The sequence below is a fragment of the Malaclemys terrapin genome, chromosome 12 (genome assembly GCF_027887155.1).
Source record: "Malaclemys terrapin pileata isolate rMalTer1 chromosome 12, rMalTer1.hap1, whole genome shotgun sequence".
Taxonomy (NCBI): Eukaryota; Metazoa; Chordata; order Testudines; family Emydidae; genus Malaclemys; species Malaclemys terrapin.
In genome coordinates, this window is record NC_071516.1 from 44,798,603 (window position 1) to 44,820,916 (window position 22,314).

The 22,314-nt window shown below is 53.1% G+C and overlaps 2 protein-coding genes across 2 annotated transcripts; both read right to left on the reverse strand.

The window, feature by feature from the left end:
• Window positions 1-1,894: 1,894 nt before the first annotated feature.
• LOC128846857 (cathepsin G-like) lies at window positions 1,895-4,973 on the reverse strand. Its single transcript, XM_054046109.1, has 5 exons — window positions 4,898-4,973; window positions 3,496-3,661; window positions 2,759-2,894; window positions 2,339-2,611; window positions 1,895-2,011 (listed from the first exon to the last, which is right to left on the reverse strand). The coding sequence occupies exons 1-5, from the start codon at window positions 4,971-4,973 to the stop codon at window positions 1,895-1,897; spliced, it is 768 nt and encodes a 255-aa protein (XP_053902084.1).
• Window positions 4,974-13,082: 8,109 nt separating this feature from the next.
• On the reverse strand, window positions 13,083-20,470 carry LOC128847046 (cathepsin G-like). Its single transcript, XM_054046374.1, has 5 exons — window positions 20,404-20,470; window positions 17,814-17,961; window positions 17,143-17,278; window positions 13,575-13,847; window positions 13,083-13,232 (listed from the first exon to the last, which is right to left on the reverse strand). Exons 1-5 carry the CDS (start codon window positions 20,468-20,470, stop codon window positions 13,083-13,085), a joined length of 774 nt encoding a protein of 257 aa, XP_053902349.1.
• Window positions 20,471-22,314: the final 1,844 nt, after the last annotated feature.

A 22,314-nucleotide genomic window follows, 5' to 3' on the forward strand; every position in this document is an offset into this window, starting at 1 on the left:
CATATCTGGACCAAGCCAAGCCACGGCCCCTAGTTCTGGGGCTCCCAAGGCAGGCTCCAGGGCTAGGCCTGCTGCTGGGCACCTTTCCCGGGGTCATGGGATGCTGCACTCCAGATGCCCTGGACCAATGCTGCGACCTCAGCAAACACCTCCCATCACTCTTCAGGGTGTGCCAGGAGCTGCCATGAAACTGGCTTCCCATCTGGAATCAATTTAGGTCACCCGTGTGCAGGACAGAGGAATTCAGACTGGAGCAGATGCAGAGAAGGGCTGTGAGGGTGCTCAGGGGACTGGAGAGCAGGTCTGATGAGAGGAGAATGAAAGAGCTGGGCTGGATTCGCTTAAAATGCAGACTGAGATGGGGGCTGATTACTCTCTATACCGGTGGTGTGAAGGGTGCAGGCTTTATGGAACATCAGTCTATCTTCTATGGGGAGAGGGGGCTGTAGAGTTTGGATGGCCTCCACCTCAGGGGAAGGGTGACCGATCTCCATGGGGACAGGCCGGCTAGAAGAGTCAAGAGGGGGCTAAACTGATAGGCAAAGGGAAGGGTAAAAAGGGGGAAGAAATGAGCTCTCGGCAAAAATCAAGAACAAAATTAATCCAGGAACCCCAATTAAAGGAAGAGAAGAAATGCTTGACTCGCCTCTGCACCAGTGCGAGGAGTCTGGGGAACAAACACGAGGAATTGGAATTGCTCCTCTAGGAGCATCAGTTTCAGGTAGCAGGTGTGACTGCAACCTGCTGGGATCATTCCCACGACTGGACAGTTAAAATCCATGGTTACCAGCTGGTCAGGAAGGATTAAGTGGAGAAAAGGGGAGGGGACGTGCACTCAGTGTCAAAAATGGCACCACCTGGTTCCGAGTCACTGATAATTAGAAAGAAAATGATCCTGGATGCTTGTGGATCAATGTCCTACCACATAAAGCACAAGAGAGGTTAGCTGGTGTCTGCTATACACCATCACATCACACTCGGGAAGAGGATGCCTGGCCCCTTGAGCACCTTTCTATAATGTGTAGGAAAAAATCCATGTGAGGTGTCCTAGCTCCCAGCTTAGCGCATTAAGCATGAGCCCAGCCTTCCCCTGGTTAATTCCCACCTGGCCCTGGCAGATGCAGCAGCTGCTCTGGATGTCACAGCTCGGGTTGATCACTCAGTACCTGAAACACTTTTTTTTTTTTTGTAACTTCATTTTTATTCATTGCTGGCAATGGAGCAGTGAGTGAAATGCAGCAGGCCGTGCGGCAGGGTGGGGCAGGGGAGGTGGGAAGGAGGGATCAGCGCCGGGGATTGATCTGCAAACAGTTCAGTGCAGCCTTCTCTGCGTTCCCTTCCCTCTGGCCTCACTGTCATTGGGAACAGGTGTGTTTGGAACGGGCGGTGGCAGCCCAATGAACTAACACAGGGGATAGGCCCAGTGAGGACAGGGCAGGCTGCAGTTTTCACAGGAGTTAGCAGGTCAGGTAACAATGAAGATCCCTCAATAAAGTGTCACTCGACCAGCTGACATGAGGGAGAGCTACAAACTGCTGGGTCTGCCCCAGGATTTGGTTTATGTCCATTATCCCAGGGGAAATAAATAAGCTTTTTCCCTAGCGAAGAGGCAGCCTAAAGGTCTGGATTGGGATTGCTAAGGGAGACGATGGGACGTGGTCTTGAACCTGGCTCTTAACTCCCATAAGCTCACTGGCTTGATGCTCAAGGGTTTGGCGCTGCCTGAGTGGAGCGATGGCTGGGGGCAGGGTATCCTGAGGAGGGGCCACTCCGCCAATCTGTAAAGCAGGCCCTACATCTGTGCATCACCAAAGGACAGACGCGACGCAGCTCTGGCCTGCACAGCTATTCGCGGCTTGGCTCAGGGCTGCAGCCTCCTCATCGTGACCCGTATCTAGGGTCTGACGATGGAGACTCTCGTGTAGACCCTTGGGGGGCTCCCATTGACAGGCCCCCAAGAGACGATGTCCTGGGCTGTTTTCCCACACACCAGGGGGCCCCCAGAGTCACCCTGTGAAACAAAATAAGCCACAGATGGAAAAAAGCTTGGTGAGTCATTTCCCGCCATTCTTCAAACACTGATGGACACATTAGTGACACCCCCCTGCTATCCAGATGGTCTCTGCTTGGGCCCCCCACAGCCCAGCCTGTCTCAGCAAATCCCCAACTCCTTCCACTCAATCTCTCCCCCCCAAGAAAAGATCAGATATTTGCCCATTGGTTTGTACAGCACATAGCGCAGCAGGACCTGATCTCAGATCTTTGCCTGTGGGACCAACCGCCACACCAGGATCCTCATTAATAATAACGATTTATCAAGGAAGCTTGGGAGTTTCACCTTGAAAGAGGCTTTGTGCTCCTTTGGGTCCCCCACACACATCATCATGACGGTTTTATATTTACGATATATCCCACTAAGATAGTTCAGACAGGCCTCATCGTCCAGCACCTTCAAATCCACCTCCCGGAGGGTCCTGGGGAGCCCCTTACTGAGTGCACTTGTGCGGCCCCAGCCGACGATGCTGCACACAGTCCCTCGTTGCACTCGCCGATGAGCTGGGGGGAGACGGATGAGCCTCACCTGTTCATTGAGCTCTGCCTTGTGCTCCAGCTACAAACAAGAGAGGACACAAGAACCAGGGTCAATATGAAGGTCAGAGCTGATGACGGGTAGGGAGGGAATCCAAGGAGAGAGAAACTACAGCCAATGTATGTCCATGGAGACACTGGGGGCAGAGTGATGGGATGGGGGCAGTACCTGCAGCAACATGATGTCATTATTACGGGTCTCTCTGCTGAATTGATGATGGGGTATATGGCGGCGCACGGAGATTTTCTGTTGGCTCTGTTCCTGTTGTTTAATGCTATGGGCTCCCAGGTACATAGTGATCATGCTGTAGAAGCCAAGAGTAATACATGGGCATTTGGGGCAGGAGTGTACTGAGCTGCGGGATGAGCCCATGGTCTGACATCAGTACTGATCTTATGGGAACAGGGCAGCATGGATTGCTCAGGCACTGATCTCAGAGGCCTTCATTTCCCTTGTCCCCTGGGCCTCAGCTCCCCTACAGCCAGGGGACCTCTCCCAGCTAGATCCAGAGAGGGGTCTATGGCCCAGTTGCCCCCACCCCAGAGCCCTGCAGAACTCTCCTGTGGCTGTGACACCCTCCCTGCCCCGATCAGGACAGTGGACGAGAACCCAGCTGGTGTCAATGGGATGTAGCTCCATTGGTGTCAATGGGGCTGGACCCCAGCTGTTGTCACTGGCCGTAGCCCCATTGATTTACCCAGCGTTGGATCTGGACCATGGTTTGCAGAGGCCCCTAGAGACACACCGACACCCTGTGAGCAGATCAGACCCCTGGGCTCTGCTCTCCCAGCCTGTCGCACTCACTGCTCCTTCCCTGCAACCTACAATGGCACCAGAGCTCCCAGCTCCCCCATCACCTGCTAATGCCCAACCTGCCCCGACATCCCCAGCACAGAGGCGCTTACTCTCCATTGCAGTGAGCAGCTGTCAGCACAAAGTTCTCTGACACCAGGAACCCTCCACAGCAAGACTTCTTGTCTCTGTGTTGTATTTCCAGATAGGCCATGTAGGGCCTGAAGTGGGGCTGGGCTTTCCAGCCTCCAATGATTTCACCGGGGGTGAGACCAGGTTCTTATAAAAACTCCCATCATCTCCCTGGGCTGAGTTGGGACCAAGCTCCCCTTCCCAAAGGGGAGTCCCCACAGCCTCAACCCATCCCCTGTGATGCTCTCTTTGCAGGATCCCTGTACCTGGAGCCCTGGCCCCTTCCCAGCTCTCCCCCACACTGGACACCCCATGGGACTGGAGGGTAAATCTAAACCTCTGATCTCGCTGTGTGGAGAATCGGTGCCAAACGCACCAGGAGAGGGTCATTAATCACTCTGGCTGGAGGTAACAGTTTTGGAGGCCAAAGTCACCCCAGATTAGGCCAGAGAGCCCCTGGAAGGGCACTGACAGGTGCCTTGTGGATTCTCTTTCTCCCTCAGTCCACATTGATCAGCCAGGGCTGCTCCCAGACTGACCTGCCAAACTTTTTACGAGTTTAATTTTTTCTCAGAAAGCTTTGTCTCAAACCTGTCTGAATTACTGTGGTGAAACTGATTCTCCCCCTCTCCACCCCTCCCCCCCCCCCCATGGTGGATAATATTTAGGTGAAAATTTAAAAGTACTGCTTTGGGGTTTTTTACCATGGAAAATAAAAAATGTTTTTTGATCACCTCTGAAGAAGTCTCCACCAGGTCGGGGGTGGCGGTGGGGTTGGGGAGGGGGGTGTTGGAAAATCCCACCTTTAACAAATTGCTGTTATTTGCATGAGGGTGGCACGTAGACCGAGATCCGGGCCCCTATTATACCAGGGACTGAGCAGAAACTAACTAAGATCAGGGGCTCCCTTGCTCCAGGCCTTTCATTGACCCAGACAGGGTCCAGACACAAGCTGAATTATTCTTCACTTTGTACAGATAGGGAAATTGAGGCCCAGGGAGATTGTTTGTAAACCTGCCTAAGGGATTTCGGTGACGATCCTCAATCCATACAAATCCCTGTCCACAGAGATCCTGGGCAGATCTGGGAACTGGTCCCAGATTTCTTGGGTCCCAGCCCAATGGCCTAGCCCCATGGCCGACCTCCCTGTCTAGGACACTGATTGGCAATGGGGTCCCAAAGGAGCCTATGGGGTCTTGGCCACCCAACCCCTCGTGCTGTTGTGAGAGCCCCAGCTGCATTCAGGAGAGGATGCAGGGTTTGATACAGGTGCTTGGCCCCAGCAGGAGCAAGGGGGAGACCCTAAACGCTGCCCACAACTCCCCATATGGGGTGAGAGTCCCACTCCTCATGGGCCCTGATCCCCCCCACCCCCGAACTCACCAGCCTGAGACCCAGGGGGAAGGCGAAAGGCCACGGGAAGCAGAACCAGGATCAATAGCTGCATTGTCAGAGACATCCAGGGTTGGGCACGGAGCCCATATGGACAAGGAAGGGAGGGCATGGCCTGGCAAGCACAGGGACATGTACCCTACTTCCTGGAAAGTCCCACCCCGGATGGCCCAGGGGTGGAGACACCGATTGGCGAAGCCTCCAGGCACAGCTGTGCTCACATCAGGGCAGGGGGTTTCCTTCCTGCTCTGGTGCCCACCTGGCATGGCTGCAGATGTGGTTAACTCTGCCCCCTCCATACTACAGGTGTAAGAAAGACCCTTGTGCTTCTCTGCATCTAGATACCCAGACCCATAGTTTTCAAGGCCTGGAGGAACCATTGTGACCTTCCAACCTGACCCCCTGGTGGACACCCCAGAACCAGAACCCGCCCAGCATCTCCTGCCTCCACCACGGCCCTGAATCCTCTCAGAAACCCCGCCCCATGGATGTTCCTACAGAGGGGGTCAAGTCTCCTCTTCACCTCGAAAACCCCAGAGGTCACTCTCCGTGGAGCTCGCCCCACAAGCTTGTTCTTGTAGCTCTTTCCAATTTGCCAAAGTCCTGCTAGAGGTGTGGACATTACAGCTGGACAAGATCTCCCGTCATGATCCCAAAAGGGCCGAATCCAGAGGTGACTCTACCTCCTTGCTGCTACTCATTATTCCCTGGTTTATACACCCAAGGATGGTATCTGCCTGCTTAGCTCCAGCATTCCACTGAAATCTCTTGTTTGGATGGGTTCCACCATGCTCCCTTTCAGAGCCCCTGTTCTCCAGGACACAGCTCCCATCCTGCCAGCGTGAATGACATCCCTTGTCCCTCGATGTCTAACCTGGCATTTGGCTGGATTCATGTGCAGGTCTAATTGAGCCCAACTCACCAGGTGACCCAGGTAGCTCTGTAGCTTGGAGACGTCCCCCACCCTAACAATTTGGGTATGTCTACACTACGAAATTAGGTCGATTTTATAGAAGTCGATTTTTTAGAAATCAGTTTTATACAGTTGATTGTGTGTGTCCCCACTAAGTGCATTAAGTCGGCGGAGTGCGTCCACAGTACGGAGGCTAGCGTCGACTGTCGGAGCGTTGCACTGTAGGTAACTATCCCACAGTTCCCGTAGTCTCCACCGCCCTTTGGAATTCTGGGTTGAGCTCCCAATGCCTGATGGGGCAAAAACATTGTCGCGGGTGGTTTTGGGTACATGTTGTCAGCCCCCCCCCCACCTCCGTGAAAGCAACGGCAAACAATCGTTTCTTGCTTTTTTTCCTGGGTTACCCATGCAGATGACATACCAGGGCAAGCATGGAGCCCGCTCAGCTCACCATCACCGTACGTCTCCTGGATGCTTCTGGCAGACGCGGTACTGCATTGCTACACAGCAGCAGCTCCTTGCCTTCACGGCAGCAGATGGTGCAGTACGACTGCTAGCCGTCGTTGTCATCTCCTGGGTGCTCCTGGCCGACCTCAGTGAGGTCGGTCAGGGGCACCTGGGCAGACATGGGTGCTTCTGGCAGACCTCAGTGAGGTCAGTCAGGGGCACCTGGACATAAATGGGAGTGACTCCTGGTCATTCTCTTCTTTAAGTTTCGTCTCATGGAGATTCAGTCCTGCCTGGAATATCATGCGAACTGGAGGCTTCTGCCTCAGGCTGCTCTCCCAGCCAGCAGCACCGCGTGGTTGCACCTACCCCCACCTACCCCTTGCTCCCATGGCTCATGAAGACTGGACAGTAGTAAGGAGCAGTTCAGCTATAGGCTGAGCAAGTGCAGAATGGTGGTGGAATGTGCCTTTGGATGTTTAAAAGCTCCCTGGCGCAGTTTACTGACTCGGTTAGACCTCAGCGCAACCAATATTCCCATTGTTATTACTACTTGCTGTGTGCTCCACAATATTTGTGAGAGTGAGGGGGAGACCTTTATGGCGGGGTGGGAGGTTGAGGCAAATTGTCTGGCCTCTGATTATGCGCAGCCAGACACCAGGGCGGTTTGAAGAGCACAGCAGGGCACGCTGCGCATCAGAGAAGCTTTGAAAACTGGTTTCATGACTGGCCAGGCTATGGTGTGAAAGTTCTATTTGTTTCTCCTTGATGAAAACCCGCCCCCTTGGTTCACTTTACTTCCCTGTAAGCCAACCGCCCTCCTCTCCCCACTTTGATCACCACTTGCAGAGGCAATAAATTCATTGTTGTTTCAAATTCACGCATTCTTTATTAATTCATCACACAAATGGGGGATAACTGCCAAGGTAGCCCAGGAGGGATGGGTAAGGAGGGAAGCACCAGGTGGGGCGGTGGAGGCGGGAAGGACAAGGCCACACTGCACTTCAAATCTTATTGAATGCCAGCTTTCTGTTGCTTGGGCAGTCCTCTGGGGTGGAGTGGTTGGGTGCCCGGAGGGCCCCCCACCGCGTTCTTGGGTGTCTGGGTGAGGATGCTATCGAACTTGGGGAGGAGGGCAGTTGGTTACACAGGGGCTGCAGCAGCGGTTTGTGCTCCTGCTGCCTTTCCTGCACCTCAACCTCCAGTAGCCTCAGCATTGCTTCCTGCCACCTCTCATCATGCTGACGCTACCTCTCCTCTTGCTCCCGCCACCTGTCCTCTCGCGTGTCTCTCCTGTCCTCACATTCATTTTGTTCTTTCCTGCACTCTGACATTGTCTGCCTCCACTCATTCTGCGGGGCTCTTTCAGTGTGGGAGGACTGCATGAGCTCAGAGAACATTTCATCGTGAGTGCATTTTTTTTTTGCCTTCTAATCTTCACTAGCCTCTGGGACAGAGATGATAGGGGGAGCATTGAAACATTTTCAGCTGTGGGAGGAAAAAAAGGGAGAGTAGTATTTAAAAAGACAAATTGTAGAGAACAATGGGTAGACTCTTTAACGGTGAACCAAGCTGTTAACATTACATAGCATGTGTGCTTTCTTTACAAGGTCGTATTTTGCCTCTTATATTGAGGGCCTGTGGGTTTGGTGTGAAAGATCACACATGCAGGGCCAGCAGGCAACAGAATTTGGCTTGCAGGCAGCTATGGTAAGCCACAGTCTTTTGGCTTCTTTAACCTTCATAACATGTGGGAATGGTTTCAAACAGCAGCGCCCTCATTTCCCATACCAAGCACCCCTTGGGTTGGCCATTTAAAATGGGTTGACCATTTAAAAGGAGGGGTTGTGGTTTTGGGGTTAATGTGCAGCACAAACCCAACTTAACCCCCCTCACACACACACACACACAATTCTCTGGGATGATCACTTCACCACTCCCCCCACTGCGTGGCTAAAATTGGGGTGATTTCTGTTCAGCCACAGGCAAAGAGTCCAACGGGAACAGCCACCTCTGAATGTCCCCTTAACAAAATTCCCCTATTTCAACCAGGTGACCATGAATGATATCGCTCTCCTGAGGATAACACAGAGCGATAAAGAACAGATGTTGCTTGAATGACAGTAAATACTGGGAACAAATGCTGCCATGCTTTGTTATGCAATGATTCCAGACTACGTGCTACTGGCCTGGCGTGGTAAAGTGTCCTACCATGGAGGATGGAATAAGGCTGCCCTCCCCAGAAACCTTTTGCAAAGGCTTTGGGAGTACATCCAGGAGAGCTTCATTGAGATGTCCCTGGAGGATTTCCATTCCATCCCCATACACATTAACAGACTTTTCCAGTAGCTGTACTGGCCGTGAATGCATCCCAAGTCTTCAGGGCAAACTAATCATTAAACACGCTTGCTTTTAAACCATGTATTATATTTACAAAGGTACACTCACCAGAGGTCCCTTCTCTGCCTTCAAGGTCCTGGAGCCCGCCTTGGGTGGGTTGGGAGGGTACTGGATCCAGGGTGAGAAACAGTTCCTGGCTGTTGGGGAAAACGGTTTCTCCGCTTGCTTGCTGTGCGTTATCTTCAATCTCCTCCTCATCATCATCTTCCTCATCCCCAAAATCCGCATCCCTGTTGCGTGAGAATCCATTGACGGAGTCCACACGCAGGGGTGGGGTAGTTGTAGAGACACCCTCTAGAATGGCATGCAGCTCATCATAGAAGCAGCATGTCTGGGGCTCTGACCCAGAGCGGCCGTTTGCCTCTCTGGTTCGTTGGTAGGCTTGCCTCAGTACCTTAAGTTTCATAAGGCACTGCTGCAGGTCCCTGTTATAGCCTCTGTCCTTCATGCCCTTGGAGATTTTTTCAAATATTCCGGCATTTCATCTTTTGGAACAGAGTTCTGATAGCACGGATTCCTCTCCCCATACAGTGATCAGATCCAGTACCTCCCGTTCAGTCCATGCTGGAGCTCTTTTGCGATTCTGTGACTCCATGGTCACCTCTGGTGATGAGATCTTCATGATCACCTCTGAGCTCGCCACACTGGCCAAACAGGAAATGAAATTCAAAGGTTTGCGGGTCTTTTCCTGTCTACATGGCCAGTACATCTGAGTTGAGAGTGCTGTCCAGAGCAGTCACAATGGAGCACTCTGGGATAGCTCCCAGAGGCCAATTCCATTGAATTGCATCCACACTATCCCAAATTTGACCCAGTGAGGTTGATTTCAGAGCTAATCCCCTTGTCAGGGAGATGTACCAAAATCGATTTTAAGAGCCCTTTAAGTCAACAAAAATGACTTCGTCGTGTGGACAGGTGCAGGGTTAAATCAATCTAATGCTGCTAAATTCGACCTAAACTCGTAGTATAGACCAGGGCTTTGTGTTCTCTGCAGACTTTGCCAGCAACAATTTTACATGAACTTCCAGATCATTGATACAGATACTGAATAACCTCAGGCCCAGAACAGACCTTTGCGGGGCCCACCAGCAATACCCCAGTGGATGCTGATTCCCCATTGAGAATCATATTTTGAGGAGAATCAGTTAGCCCAGTTTGAGCCATGTTGAGTGTTTAGAGAGCTAATTTCTCAATTTGAATGCTGTGTGGTATTTGGGCAAACTCCCTATGGGAATCCACATATATATCACATCAGCACAATCACCTTAATGAACCAGACTTTTAATGTTGCTCAGAAATGACAGCATCGTCATTGAACATGGACTGTTCTCCATGAACTCACATTGACTGGCATTAACTCTGTTTCCATCTTTTAGTATCTGCCTATTGATAGATCCAATCTCAGCTATTCCATTATTTGGCTCTGGATCCCTCTCTTGGAACTGGTATGTCTGATGGATGAGATGTGGGATCTGTCCATCCAGATATCAGTGTCACTATCTAGAACAATTCCAGAACCTCTCTAGATACATTCAAAATCAATATACATGCATGAATACCCAATTAACTCCATTTAAATTCATGCTAGATTCACTTCAGTTGATGCTGTTTCATTTTAGATCTATCCAAACCCACATAGCTACCCGTAGATCCCTTCTAGATCAATGCACACCCCTGTACATCCATTCTAGATCCAGCTCCCACCCTACCAGTACTGGACCCACCCGCTGTCTGTACCCTACTGGTAGCTACAGTAGGGGTCACCGACCTGACTCAGGGCCAGCAGAGAGGTTGGCTGGGAGTATCCATGTCTGGTCTCTGAAAAGGTGGGATGCAGGAGTGACTGGACCAGTGATGCTCCTGCTTCTTTGTGTGTGAATCTCCATAGGGGGACAGCACCTCCCCTGACAGGCCAGGGACCCCGTGGACAGGGGATGGGACTGAGCCCTCTTGGGGGTTGATAAACTCAATGACGGTGTCACTTTGGGTGTCACTTACACAATGTCCGGGGTGGGGCACTGGTATCAGGGTGATCAAAGCCACCTGTCTCTATCTCACACACAGGGGGACAGAGATGTGTTTTCTAACCCAGCTCCAATACAGATTAGTGTTACCCACAGCCCACGTAAAAAGGAGAGCTGGGGAAGGGAAGAAATTTATGCTTGGAACAGTGACAGCAGCACAGAGATGCCCTAGAGGGGAAGTGTCCCACGTCTCATTTTGCACCCCCTGAACCAGCCAGTGCCCTGCCATGAGGCTGTATCAGAGCTAGCCCAGCCCCAAGGGGAAAGGCCCGAAGTCCATTCCCCATTCCCCCAAACCAGCCTGTCCCCCATCCCAGGGCTGGTATTAGTCTCACCAATGCTGCATAGAGAGGCAAAATCCCCTCCCTGCTTCTGTGTCCCTGTTTTTACAGTCCAGACTCTGGGCAGTTTTGCCCCAGCAGTGCATGGGGAGCTCATGGTGTTGCTTGTTCACTGTAAGCCCTCCTAGGTCCTTTGTGGAGCCCCAGTTCTCCAGGACACAGTCCCGGATCTCGGGAGGTGTCCGTGTCCCTGGGGCTGAGATGAAGAACACTGCATTGGCTGGATTCTCACCACTGGGGTGTGACTGGGCCCAGCTCACTGCTTGCTCCCTGTACCTGCCCTGGTTTGTCAGCATTTACTGCACTGCCCGGTGCTGTGACACCTGCAGGTCTGATGGTAACTTGAGCTGGATCCCTGAAGTGTCTCTGGTTTCTGGCATCCAACCTGAGACATTGAGCATGTCCAGGACTGTCAGATTACCAGGGCTGCATTGTGTTGGGTGCTGTACAGTGTTTATTAGGTGTATTATGGTAGCACCTGTAAGACCCAGTCATGGCAAAGGATCCCATTGCCACTGAACATTACTTGTTAGCTGTATTACAGTAGCACCTAGGTGGACTCCCAGCTATGGCCCAGGACCCCACCGTGCCAGGTGCTGTACAAACACAAATCACAGCAATGGCCCCTGTCCACAGTTGCTCACAGTCTAGGTATAGGGCAGGCGAAAACACATGGCTACAGACAGGCTGACGGGGAAGAACGAGGGGAACAATGAGATGACACTAACAGGCATCGGTAGATGGTGTCCCAGTCTGAGACATCTCTTCCCAGAGCATCAGAGCCGCGTCCGGGCCGTGGATCCCTGCTGCACTGGGCTAGGTTTATGATGCATTTTCTTTGCAGGGAAGCAGTTGCAAACAGCAATGGAGTTTACCCCCTGCCTGAATAGCCCTTGATTAGAGTCAGTCAGGCTGGGGAGACACACAGAGGCTCCTTGGGATCAGGCCTTGACATCTGGGCTGAGATGTCTGATGGAGGGGACTGGCCAGCCTGCTGTTTGTGACCCCTCTGTCCCCAGACAGGTGCAGAGTGGAAGAGGAATGACATACAAGGGAAATTAAGAATACCCTGGTACTGATTTCTCCTCCAGTGGGCCTAAAGTGCACTCCTTTTGGCAGGGAGCTGGCCTAGGTGTTAGTGGTGGGATACCAGAGTCAGGAGAGCTGATAACACACACAATGATTTGCTTTTTCATTTGTGATTTTCCTTGTCTTTCTAGCAGATCCAGCATGAGTTACTCAAACTCAGGGGGTAAATTCCCCACCAGGTCCAAAACCCTGGTTACACCTGCTAGGTACAAGTTAGCTAGGAGTCTGAGGCTGGAGGCATTCATTCAATTACCAGGAAGGCACCACATCATTGTTTTGCAACTTCATTTTTATTCATTGCTGGGTAAGAAGCAGTGAGCAAAATGCACCATGCCGCGAGGCAAGGCGGGGCAGCGGAGGTTAGAGGGAGGCGCTCAGAGCTGTCATTTCAGCTTAAATCAATTCAGTGCATAATTTCCTAATTTCTCTTCCCATGAACAAACTCCCGCTCTCCTTGTCGGCGCTGGGAACAGGTGTCTTTGGAAGGGGCGGTGGCTACCCTGGGGGAAATAACATGTGGAAAAGGCCCAGTGAGGACAGGGCAGGCTGTAGTTTTAACAGGAGTTAGCAGGCCAGTTAATGACAAGGATCTCCCATAAACGGTCACTCGACTGGTTGATATGGGGGAGAGCTACAAACTGCCGTGTCTGTTCCAGGGTTTGGCCCGTGTCCGTTACCCCGGGGAAAATAAACCAGCTGTTTCCTGAGCGAAGGCGCAGCCTAAGGGCCTGGGTTGGGATTGCCAAGGGAGCTGTGGGAGTTGGAATTGAACATAGCTCCTAACTCCCCGAGACTCCCTGTCTTTATACTCATGGGTTGGGCACTGCCTGAGAGGAGCGATGTCTGGGGTGGGGGAGATCAGCCTGGGGGGACTCAGCCCTCTGCAAAGCAGCCGCTTCATCTGGGCCATGCAAAGAACAGAAGTGGTGCAGCTCCTGCCCCTGCAGCAATTCCCATCGGGCTCAGGGCTGCAGCCTCCTCATCGTCCTCCGTATCCAGGGAATGAAGGTGGAGACTCTCACATAGACCCTTGGGGGGCTTCCATTGACAGGCCCCCAAGAGACGACGCCCTGAGCTGTTTTCCCACACACCAGGGGGCCCCCAGAGTCACCCTGCAAAACAAAACAAGCCACAGATGGAGAAAGGCTCAGTGAGTCATTTCCCGCCGTTCTTCAAACACTGATGGACACATTAGTGACACCCCCCTGCTATCCACATGGTCTCTGCTTGTGCCCCCCACAGCCCAGCCTGTCTCAACAACCACTCAACTCCTCCCAGTTGATCCCCGCCCTCCCCCCCCCCCCCCCCGAGAGAAGATCAGATATTTTCCCATTGGTTTGTACAGCACTTAGAGCAGCGGGACCTGATCTCTGATCTTTGCTTATGGGCCCAACCGCCACACCAGGAGCCTCATTAATAATAACGATTTATCGAAGGACACTTGGGAGTTTCACCTTGAAAGAGGATTTCTGCTCCTTTGGGTCCCCCACACACATCATCGTGCAGGAGTTATATTTACGATATTTCCCACCAGGATAGTTCAGACAGGTCTCATCGTCCAGCACCTTCAAATCCACCTCCCGGAGCACACTGGGGCGCCTCTTCCTGAATGCGCTGGTGCGGCCCCAGCCAGCGACACTGCACACGGTCCCTGGTCGCACTCGCCGATGAGCCCGGGGGAGACGGATGAGCCTCACCTGTTTATTGAGCTTTGCCTTGCGCCCCAGCTACAAACAAGAGAGGACACAAGCACCAGGGTCAATATGAACATCACAGCTGATTTTTTTTTTAAACCAAATAATTCCAGGGGACAACTAATGAGATAACAGGGACGGGAGTTGGGTCAAAGGATCAAACGAAGGGAACCTGACGGGGACACCGAGCAGAGAACCCCGGACAGCGTCCACTGCTCCTCAAAGACGTCAAGAAAGCCAGCGGTCGCCGTCCAGAAGAACTCTGCCCGGATGCATGAGAGGATGGAGGATCAGAAATAGGCCCCACGGTCACAGGAAACCCCATCAGCCAACCTCCTCTCCCTGGTTTTATAGATGACGGTTTTAGGGAGGGGCAGGAGGAGGTTGACCAGGAGGTCCCGTGACTTTGTGGGGCCATGGATGGGGAGTGCATAGACAAGGAGGTGAGGGGAAAAGTGCAGCCAGAAACGCAACATAGTATTGGTGAGAAGCCAGTATAGGGGCTGCAACCTGGCACACACCAAGTAAACATGAGCCAGAGTCTCCCTCACACCGCAGAAGGGGCAGGTGTCCAGGATGGGGGTAAACCATGCCAAGTACATGCCTGTGCTCATGACCCCATGAAAGAGCCACCAATTGATATCCCTGGCTGGCCTTGGGACCAGGGCAGAGTATAGGCTGGCCCACTGGGGCTTCTCTCCCTCTAGAGGTGGCAGGCGGTCCTGCCACTTTGTGTCGGGGTGGGACACGAGGGTAAGGAAGTGAAGGGTGTGGAGCACGAGCGTGTATAGGTGTTTCCTTGGTGTGGTCTGGAAACGAACCAGCTGCAAGTCGTGCAGCTGGCTCATGGTGAAGGGGCTGGGGGGCCAGTTGGGTCCACGGGGCAGGGGCCCGATGAAAAGGTCCAGATGGCCTGGGGTTGAGGGTTGGCGGGGCGTGCCCTCTCGCAGGACCCAGTCAAGGTAGGCCCGAGCAGTGGGCGACAAAGCGGCCCTCATCTCCTGAAGTACGCGCTGAGGAGAACGAAGCCTACAGAGCCCCATGCGCTGAATGAGCGTCAGGGGATCCAGCCAGTATCCCCGGTCGTAGTCCAGGAGGTCTCTGACTCTGGTGACTTCTGCCAGGACCAACCTCTGGCGCACTGAGGGGGACTCCGCTACCTGCACATGGAGCTGGAGGTTGTGTAGCAGGAGCTCCGCGAAGAGATCTGCTCCCTTGGTGGACCTGGTTGCCTAGAACAGCTTCCAGGTCCAGAGGAGTTCCTGGTAGAAGACCGGCAGCCCAGAGAGGTCTCACGGAAGGCCTTTCAGATTGAGATAAAGGAGCTATTGGTCGTATCGGAGCCCTCGGAAGCGGCGCAGGAAGGCGTGCGCCAGTACTCTCCACGCTGGACTACCTGCACCATAAAGGAGCCTCTGCAGTGCCTGGAGGCAGAAGACATGGACCTGAGTGTGTAGACACTTCAGGCCCTGCCTCCCTCCTCCAGGGGTAGGTGGAGGACCCCTGCAGAGACCCAGTGCAGTCCTGGCCAAAAGAACTCCAGAAGCACCATCTGGAGGTGGGCCAGGAAGCCCTGGTCTGGGACCAGGGTGTTGAGTCGGTACCAGAGCATGGACAGGACTAGTTGATTGAGCACCAGTTCCCTCCCTCAGAGGGAGAGGCACCGGAGTAGTCCTGTCCATTTCCGGAGCCGCTCTGTCACTCTACTTGTTAAACCGTACCAATTTTCCAGCGGAGACAGATGCGTGGCAGAAAGGTAAACACCAAGATAGAGCAGCGGACCCGCGCTCCACCAGATGGCCTGAAGCGTAGGTGGGAGGGAGCTCACCTGCCACCTGTCCCCGACCACCAGGCCAGAGCTCTTGATCCAGTTGACCCGGGCGGAGGAGGCTGCCAAGTAGATGGCCTGGCAAGCCTCCACCCGCGCCAAGTCACCCGGGTCCTGGACCACGAGGAGCATGTCGTCGGCGTATGCCAAAAGGACCAGCCACAGTTCCAGCTCTCGGAGCACCAACCCTGTCAGCCTCCTGCAGAGGAGGCAGAGGAAGGGCTTGCCAGAGCATACAGCTGGCCCAAAAGTGGGCACCCCTGCCGTACTCCTCACCCAAAGCTGACTGGTTCAGTCAGGGTCCAGTTGAGCCTGACCAGACACTCTGCGGAAGCGTACAACACCTGGAGAAAATCCACAAACTGGGGTCCGAATCCAAACACTCGCAGAGTGCTCAGAAGGTACTCTTGGTCCACCCTGTTGAATGCTTTCTCCTGATCCAGGGACAGGAAGGCAAACGACAGACTATCCCTAAACCTGAGCTCCAAGAGGTCCTGGACCAGATACATATTATTGAATATGGTGCTGCCCGGGACGGTGTAGGTCTGTTCTGGGTGGACCATGTCTGCCAGCATGGACCCTACCTGCAGCGAGTTGGCCTTGGCTATGATTTTGTAGTCCTTGCTGAGGAGCGAGATGGGATGCCAATTCCGTAAGTCGTGGAGGTCCCCCTTCCTCGGCAATAAGGCGAGCACAGCTTGCCTGCACAAAAGAAGGAGGACCCCGTTCTGCAAGGACTCAGCCCAGGTGGTGACTGGGTCTGGGCCGAGGACGTCCCAGAACACGCAATAGAACTCTATGGTCAGCCCATCCATGCCCGGAGATGTATTGTTGGGCATGCGGCAGAGGGCTTCCAAGAACTTGGCCAGAATGAGAGGCAGCTCTAGCCAGTCTCGGTTGCCCACGCTGACTGTCGGGAGTCCGTCACAGAGCACTCTGCAAGCGTTAGGATCGGTCGGATCCAGAGAGAAAAGGCCTGCGTAGAAGGCCCTGGCCCTCCCGCACATCTCCGCCGGATCCGTGAGCGGGGTGCCGGCCTCTGCCAGGAGGCAGGTGACGTGCTTCTTGGCCACCCTCTTTTTTTTCCCTCCAGGGTGTAGAAGAAGCGGGAGCCATGATCCATCTCCTGAAGGAGGCGGATGCGGGATCGAAAAAAGGCACCCCGGGCCTGATGGTCCTTGAGGGCCTGGAGCTCCTCCCGCTTCTCCCGGCATGCTCTTCAGAGGGATGGATCCTCAGGGCTGGCAGCCAGATGCATCTCCAGCTCTAAGACCTCCCATTCCAACTGCTCTATTTCCGCATCCCTCCGTCAGTTGGCACCCCGGGTGTAGTCATGGCAGAAGAGCCAGGCACGCACCTTCCCCATGTCCCACCACCACCGCACCAAGGAAAAGGCCAGAGCTGATGACGGGTAGAGAGAGACTCCAAGGAGAGAGAAACTACAGCCAATGTATGTCCATGGAGATACTAGGGGGCGCGGTGATGGGATGGGGGCGGTACCTGCAGCAGCATGATGTCATTGTTATGGGTCTTTCTGTTGTATTGCGGATGGGGGATCCGGTGGCACACGGAGATTTTCTGTTGGCTCTGTTCCTGTTGTTTAATGTTATGGGCTCCCAGGTACACAGTGATCTTGCTGTAAAAGCCAAGAGCAATACATGGGCATTGGGGCAGTAGTGTACTGAGGTGGGGGATGGGCACATGGTCTGACATAAGTACTGATCTTATGGTGACAGGGCAGCATGAGTCTCTCAGGCAGTGATCTCAGACTCCTTCATTCCCCGTATCCCCTGGCCCTCAGCTCTCCTCCAGCCAGGTGAGCCCTCCCAGCTAGATCCAGACAGAGGTTCCCCCCACCCCAGAGGCCTGCAGAGCTGTTCTGGAGCTGTGAGTCCCTCTCTGTCCTATCTGGACAATGGGCCAGACCCCAGCTGATGTCAATGGCCATAGCCCCATAGATTTACCCAGCGTTGGATCTGGACCATGGTTTTCAGAGGCCCCTAGAGACATGTCAACGCCCCGTGAGCAGATCAGACCCCCGGGCTCTCGTCTCCCGGCCTTTCCTACTAACTGCTCCTTCCTTGCAACCCACAATGGCACCAGAGCTCCCAGCTCCCTCACCACCCGCTAACACCGACCTGCCCCAACATCCCCAGCACAGAGGCGCTTACTCTCCATTGCAGTGAGCGGCCGTCAGCACAAAGTTCTTTGCCACGAGGAACCCTCCGCAGTGAACATTCCTGCCTTCACGTCGTATACTCAGATAGGCCATGTAGGGTCTGGAGTGGGGCTTCACTTTCCTTCCCCCGATGATCTCACCTGGGGTGAGAACAGGTTCATATAAAGAGTCCCATCGTCTCCCTGGCCTGGGCTGGGATCAATCTCCCCATCCCAAAGGGGAGACTCCACAACATCAACCCACCCCCTCTGATGCTCTCCTTGGGGGATCCCTGTGCCTGGAACCCTGCCCCATCCTCAACTCTGCCACACACTGGACACCCCATGTGTCTGGAGGTTAAATCTAAAGCTCTGATCTTGCTAGGTGGAGAATCAGTGCCAAACGCATCGGGAGTGGATCACTAATTGCACTGCCTTGAAGTAACGGCTTTGGGTGTCAACATCAGCTAGAACGTCACTGACATGTCCCCTGCTGATGTTTCACCTTTTCCATCAATCTCCAGTGACAAGCCGGAGCTGGTCCAAAGCTGCTCCTCCAAACTTTTTTTGCACAGAAAATCGGATTTTCTAGACAATGAAAAGTTTCCCAGAAGGCATCTTCTCTCCTCAAACATGCTGATATTTTTCTTGGAAAACTGATTATTTCCCCCAGTTTTTGGCACTTTTCAGCTGAAAAATTGTAAATTTTTAGTAACCAAAACAATTTTAATTTTGTCACACTACAGACTAAGATGGAGTGGTGAGATATGCAAGGGAAACATGCCGCCCCCCATCTGTTTAGCACTGCTGCCTTCGCTGCCCTTCACTCATTACTGCTTTTGTTTCTGCAAATGTTACCCAGATTATCAGGATCGATGGCAATGTTATGCACAGCTGGCCAGCAAATTTGAACTAAACACTGATGCCCTAAAAAAGCATTTGAAGGAGAAACTAGACCAATATTTTTCTGCTAACCAAATGGAAACAAATCGTAGCCAGTTCTCTGAACTGCTCCTTGGACCTACATTTAAGATTAATTCCACAGGAATCATATGGAGGATGCATTGGACCTTCCTTCCACTGTTCAAAGCAGGTGCTGCTAAGTCAGCTGTGACTAGCATGTGCTGACTTAACACATATGCTCATAGACCGGTCGGCTTTGGGCGGAACTGAAGGGGACAGTGGGTTTTTTTTTCCTATCACAAAAAAAAATGTAACTTTCAACCTAGTGGGTGTTATCTGGAAGCAGAATAAATCAGAAAGACTTTGGCTAAGCAGAGCACTAACAGCAGTGAAAAGACAAGTACCACAAAAACGGAAATCCAAAAAGCAACAAACAATCGAAGATTAGAGCATAGACATCCCAAGCTTGGCTACCATGGAAAGAGCTATAGACTGTTACAGAGCTTCCCAAGAAAAGTTGTTAGAGATGTGAGATGCTCTCCTGGAAGTATCTGATGATCCTATCAAATACATGTTCCCACCTCAACCCCCCTCTTCCCTACGCACTTCCGCTCCCTGTATCTAAATTAATAAAAAGTTACTAGAAAAACAAATTATTTTGGGGGTTTTCAACTAAAAGTCAAAATTTCCCAGGGAAAAACTTTTCAGACCAACTCTGAACACGTCTCAGCCCAGGTGGATGAAGTCAAAGCCAGACAATCAGTGTAAAGACATCAGGGTGGAGGGGACAGGAGGGGGAAGAGCTGGTGAAGCTGAAGGACAATGTAGGCAAAAGAACAAATGAGGATAAACTGGGCAGGGACAGATGGAGGTGGAAGTGAGAAGGTCTCTAACCATCAGAGAGATGTAGGACTTAGGAATTGCCAGACTGCATGGTTTGTTTTAAGCTGTGCAAATGCAGGTTTGAGGCACTTGTATGGGTTGAAGGCTGGTTCTCTGAGGTTAACTGGCCCCTGGCTTTGGCCAGGTTTAAATCAATATCAGGGCAGCCACAGGCAGAGCTGAACCAGTTGAACTACAGATGTGGTTTAAAATCAGGATAATTAAAGCAATACACGTTTGTGCGCAGCTCACATCTGAATGTTTTAACAGACGACTCCTGGCTGTTAGTTTGACGTCCATATGAACGAGGCTTTTTTAACAGTCTGGTGCTGTTATTTGCATATGGTGCCACCAACCCAGATGAGAGCCCCGTTGTGCCGGGTGCTGCACAGACCCTCAGGGAAAGTCAGTCCCTTCCCTAAAGAGCTTCAATTTAAAATGACACCACAGACAAAGGAAGAAGAAGCTAGAACCCAGGAGTCGTGGCTGCCACCCTCCAGCTCCACTCTAATCAGTAGACATGACTCCGAAGCAGGGGATAGAACCCAGGAGTCTTGGCTCTTAGCCCCTACTAAAGATACCCCTGTGCCTCTCTCCTGCTCTCAGTCTCTTTGTGTAGCTCTTGGGGGCTTTATCTCAGTACCAGCTCCACCACGCAGACTCCTTCACCCCCACCTCCAAACTCTTCCCTAGCTGCGTCCTGGGAGCCAGAGATCAACCTGGCAGATGCATCTGACTCTGGGGAGGATCCAGGATTTGCAAACATCCCAGCTCCCTCCTGGCTCCACTCCCCAGGATCCCTCATCCCCCCACACTCACCAGCCCCAGCCCCGGGGGGCAGGAGAAAGGCTGCGGGCAGCAGGATCAGGATCAGCATTATCACCATCTGGGGAAAGTGACAGTGCTTGTGCCTCAGTACTGGGGGATTTATAGAGACATGCAGCAAACCACAGATCACGTTTGCTCTCTCCTCATGGGGAGCTGGGACCACACGGGCGCCCTCAGAAACCTCAGCATTTCTCCACTGACACGTGGGGGGCACGAGGGAGGGAGCTGGTGGCTGGAAAAAACCTCTCTCTGGAGGAAGGAGCCCAGGGGAAAGTCCCTCTGGGACAGGGCATCTCTCCTCCCCTCCCCCCAGATCATCTGGGAGCAGGGCCCCCTGGGGCCTGCCTGGAGCCCAGCACACCTAGCACCAGACTCATCTGGAGCTCACCCGTCTCCTCTGCTCCAGCAGCTCATCTGGTGGGGAATGCGGCCGACGCTGAGTCACCGGCTGGCTTGGCTCAGCTCCCTGCATCTGTCCTAGTGTGTGTCTCAGAGCAGTGAGAAGGGGATGGGGGCCCTGCTGTGACTTCCTGTAGCGCAGCCACAGAGCCCACGACAGAAATTCTCCCAGAAGATGGGGAGCACGTAGACCACATTGGATGTGGGGGAGCACTGATACCATGGTGATGGGTGATGGGGAAGGCCCTAAACAGACGGTGCTGGAGCCGTGTTCCTCTGGGCCTGCCCCATGGCTGGCATGGTTGAGTAAAGAGCAAACGTCCCCACACAATGGGGTGACCATTTGGGAAATGTGACCCTGGCTGTCCAGACGTTTGAACATCTCACGCAACTAAAATTCTGGGCCCCAGAAAGTGGCTTAAAATTGACCTGAGGCTCTGGCCCCATTTCTCCATCAAGTGCCGAGCTCTCCTGATATGCCTTGGTGTATTTCGTAAAGCCCCAGCATCAGGAGTCATGGGATCACCTGTGAATTTCAGCTTCCCTTGTGGTAAATTGTATGTTTTGAACCCACGAAGCTGTGGAGAAGAGTTTGAAGACATGACCCATAAAAGCTTAAAGCCCCCTGGTTTTCTCCTCATCCGAGCCACTCCCTCAGGGTTCCCTAATACTACTCAGACAGCACCCGCAGAGCATGAGAACCCCTTATTCTCTCCCAGAGGACATCCTCCAATCCCCCACGAGAAGCATCTTCATGGCCTCTCTAAGGAGGGGGCAGCACTTCTGCCTGGGCCCAGAAGGGTTGTATCCCCAGCTGTGTGGGGACAGGCAACTTCAGCGTCAGGTTCCCAGTGCATAGGTGGGTGCTAGGCTGTCCTGGGGCATGTACACCCAGCCACATGACAGGGAGAAAGACGGGCCCCCAACATCTGCAGACACTCAGCATCTTGGGCTCTGCACAGCTGGGACTGTGTCCAGTCTGGTCCGTCCTACGGGCTTAATTGACTCGGCCTCTGAAACTTGCTGGTGTGGGTTTTTTTTGTGATGTTGATGTACCCCCACTGTCCATGACCTGGAGGGTAAAACCCTCCCATCTGTAGCTGGTAGTCAGCCCAGAGGCCTGACCGACAAGCTGAACATGTGAGCAAGGACATCTCCCCGTCCCCCTGGTAGTGAAAGGTGCATCCCCACGCACGGCTGTGTCACAAACAGAAACAGTTTTCAGCATCAGACATTAGAAAGCACAAACGGAGCTGTCTGAGGGCCTCAGTCCAGAACTGGGATGGTGGGTCTGCACGTCGGAATTAAGGGTCACCAGCAGAGATGACCCATGCCTGCCCATTGTGGGGGCACAGAATGAGGGCAGCCGGTTTCAGCAGTGCTATCCAGCATGCTCAGTCCATGTTAACATGGGCAGTATCAGCTAAGTAGCAAATCTGGGGGTGCATTTGTGGTCACATACCGCCCATTCCCTGCCTTACCGCCTGTGGCTTGCACCAGCAA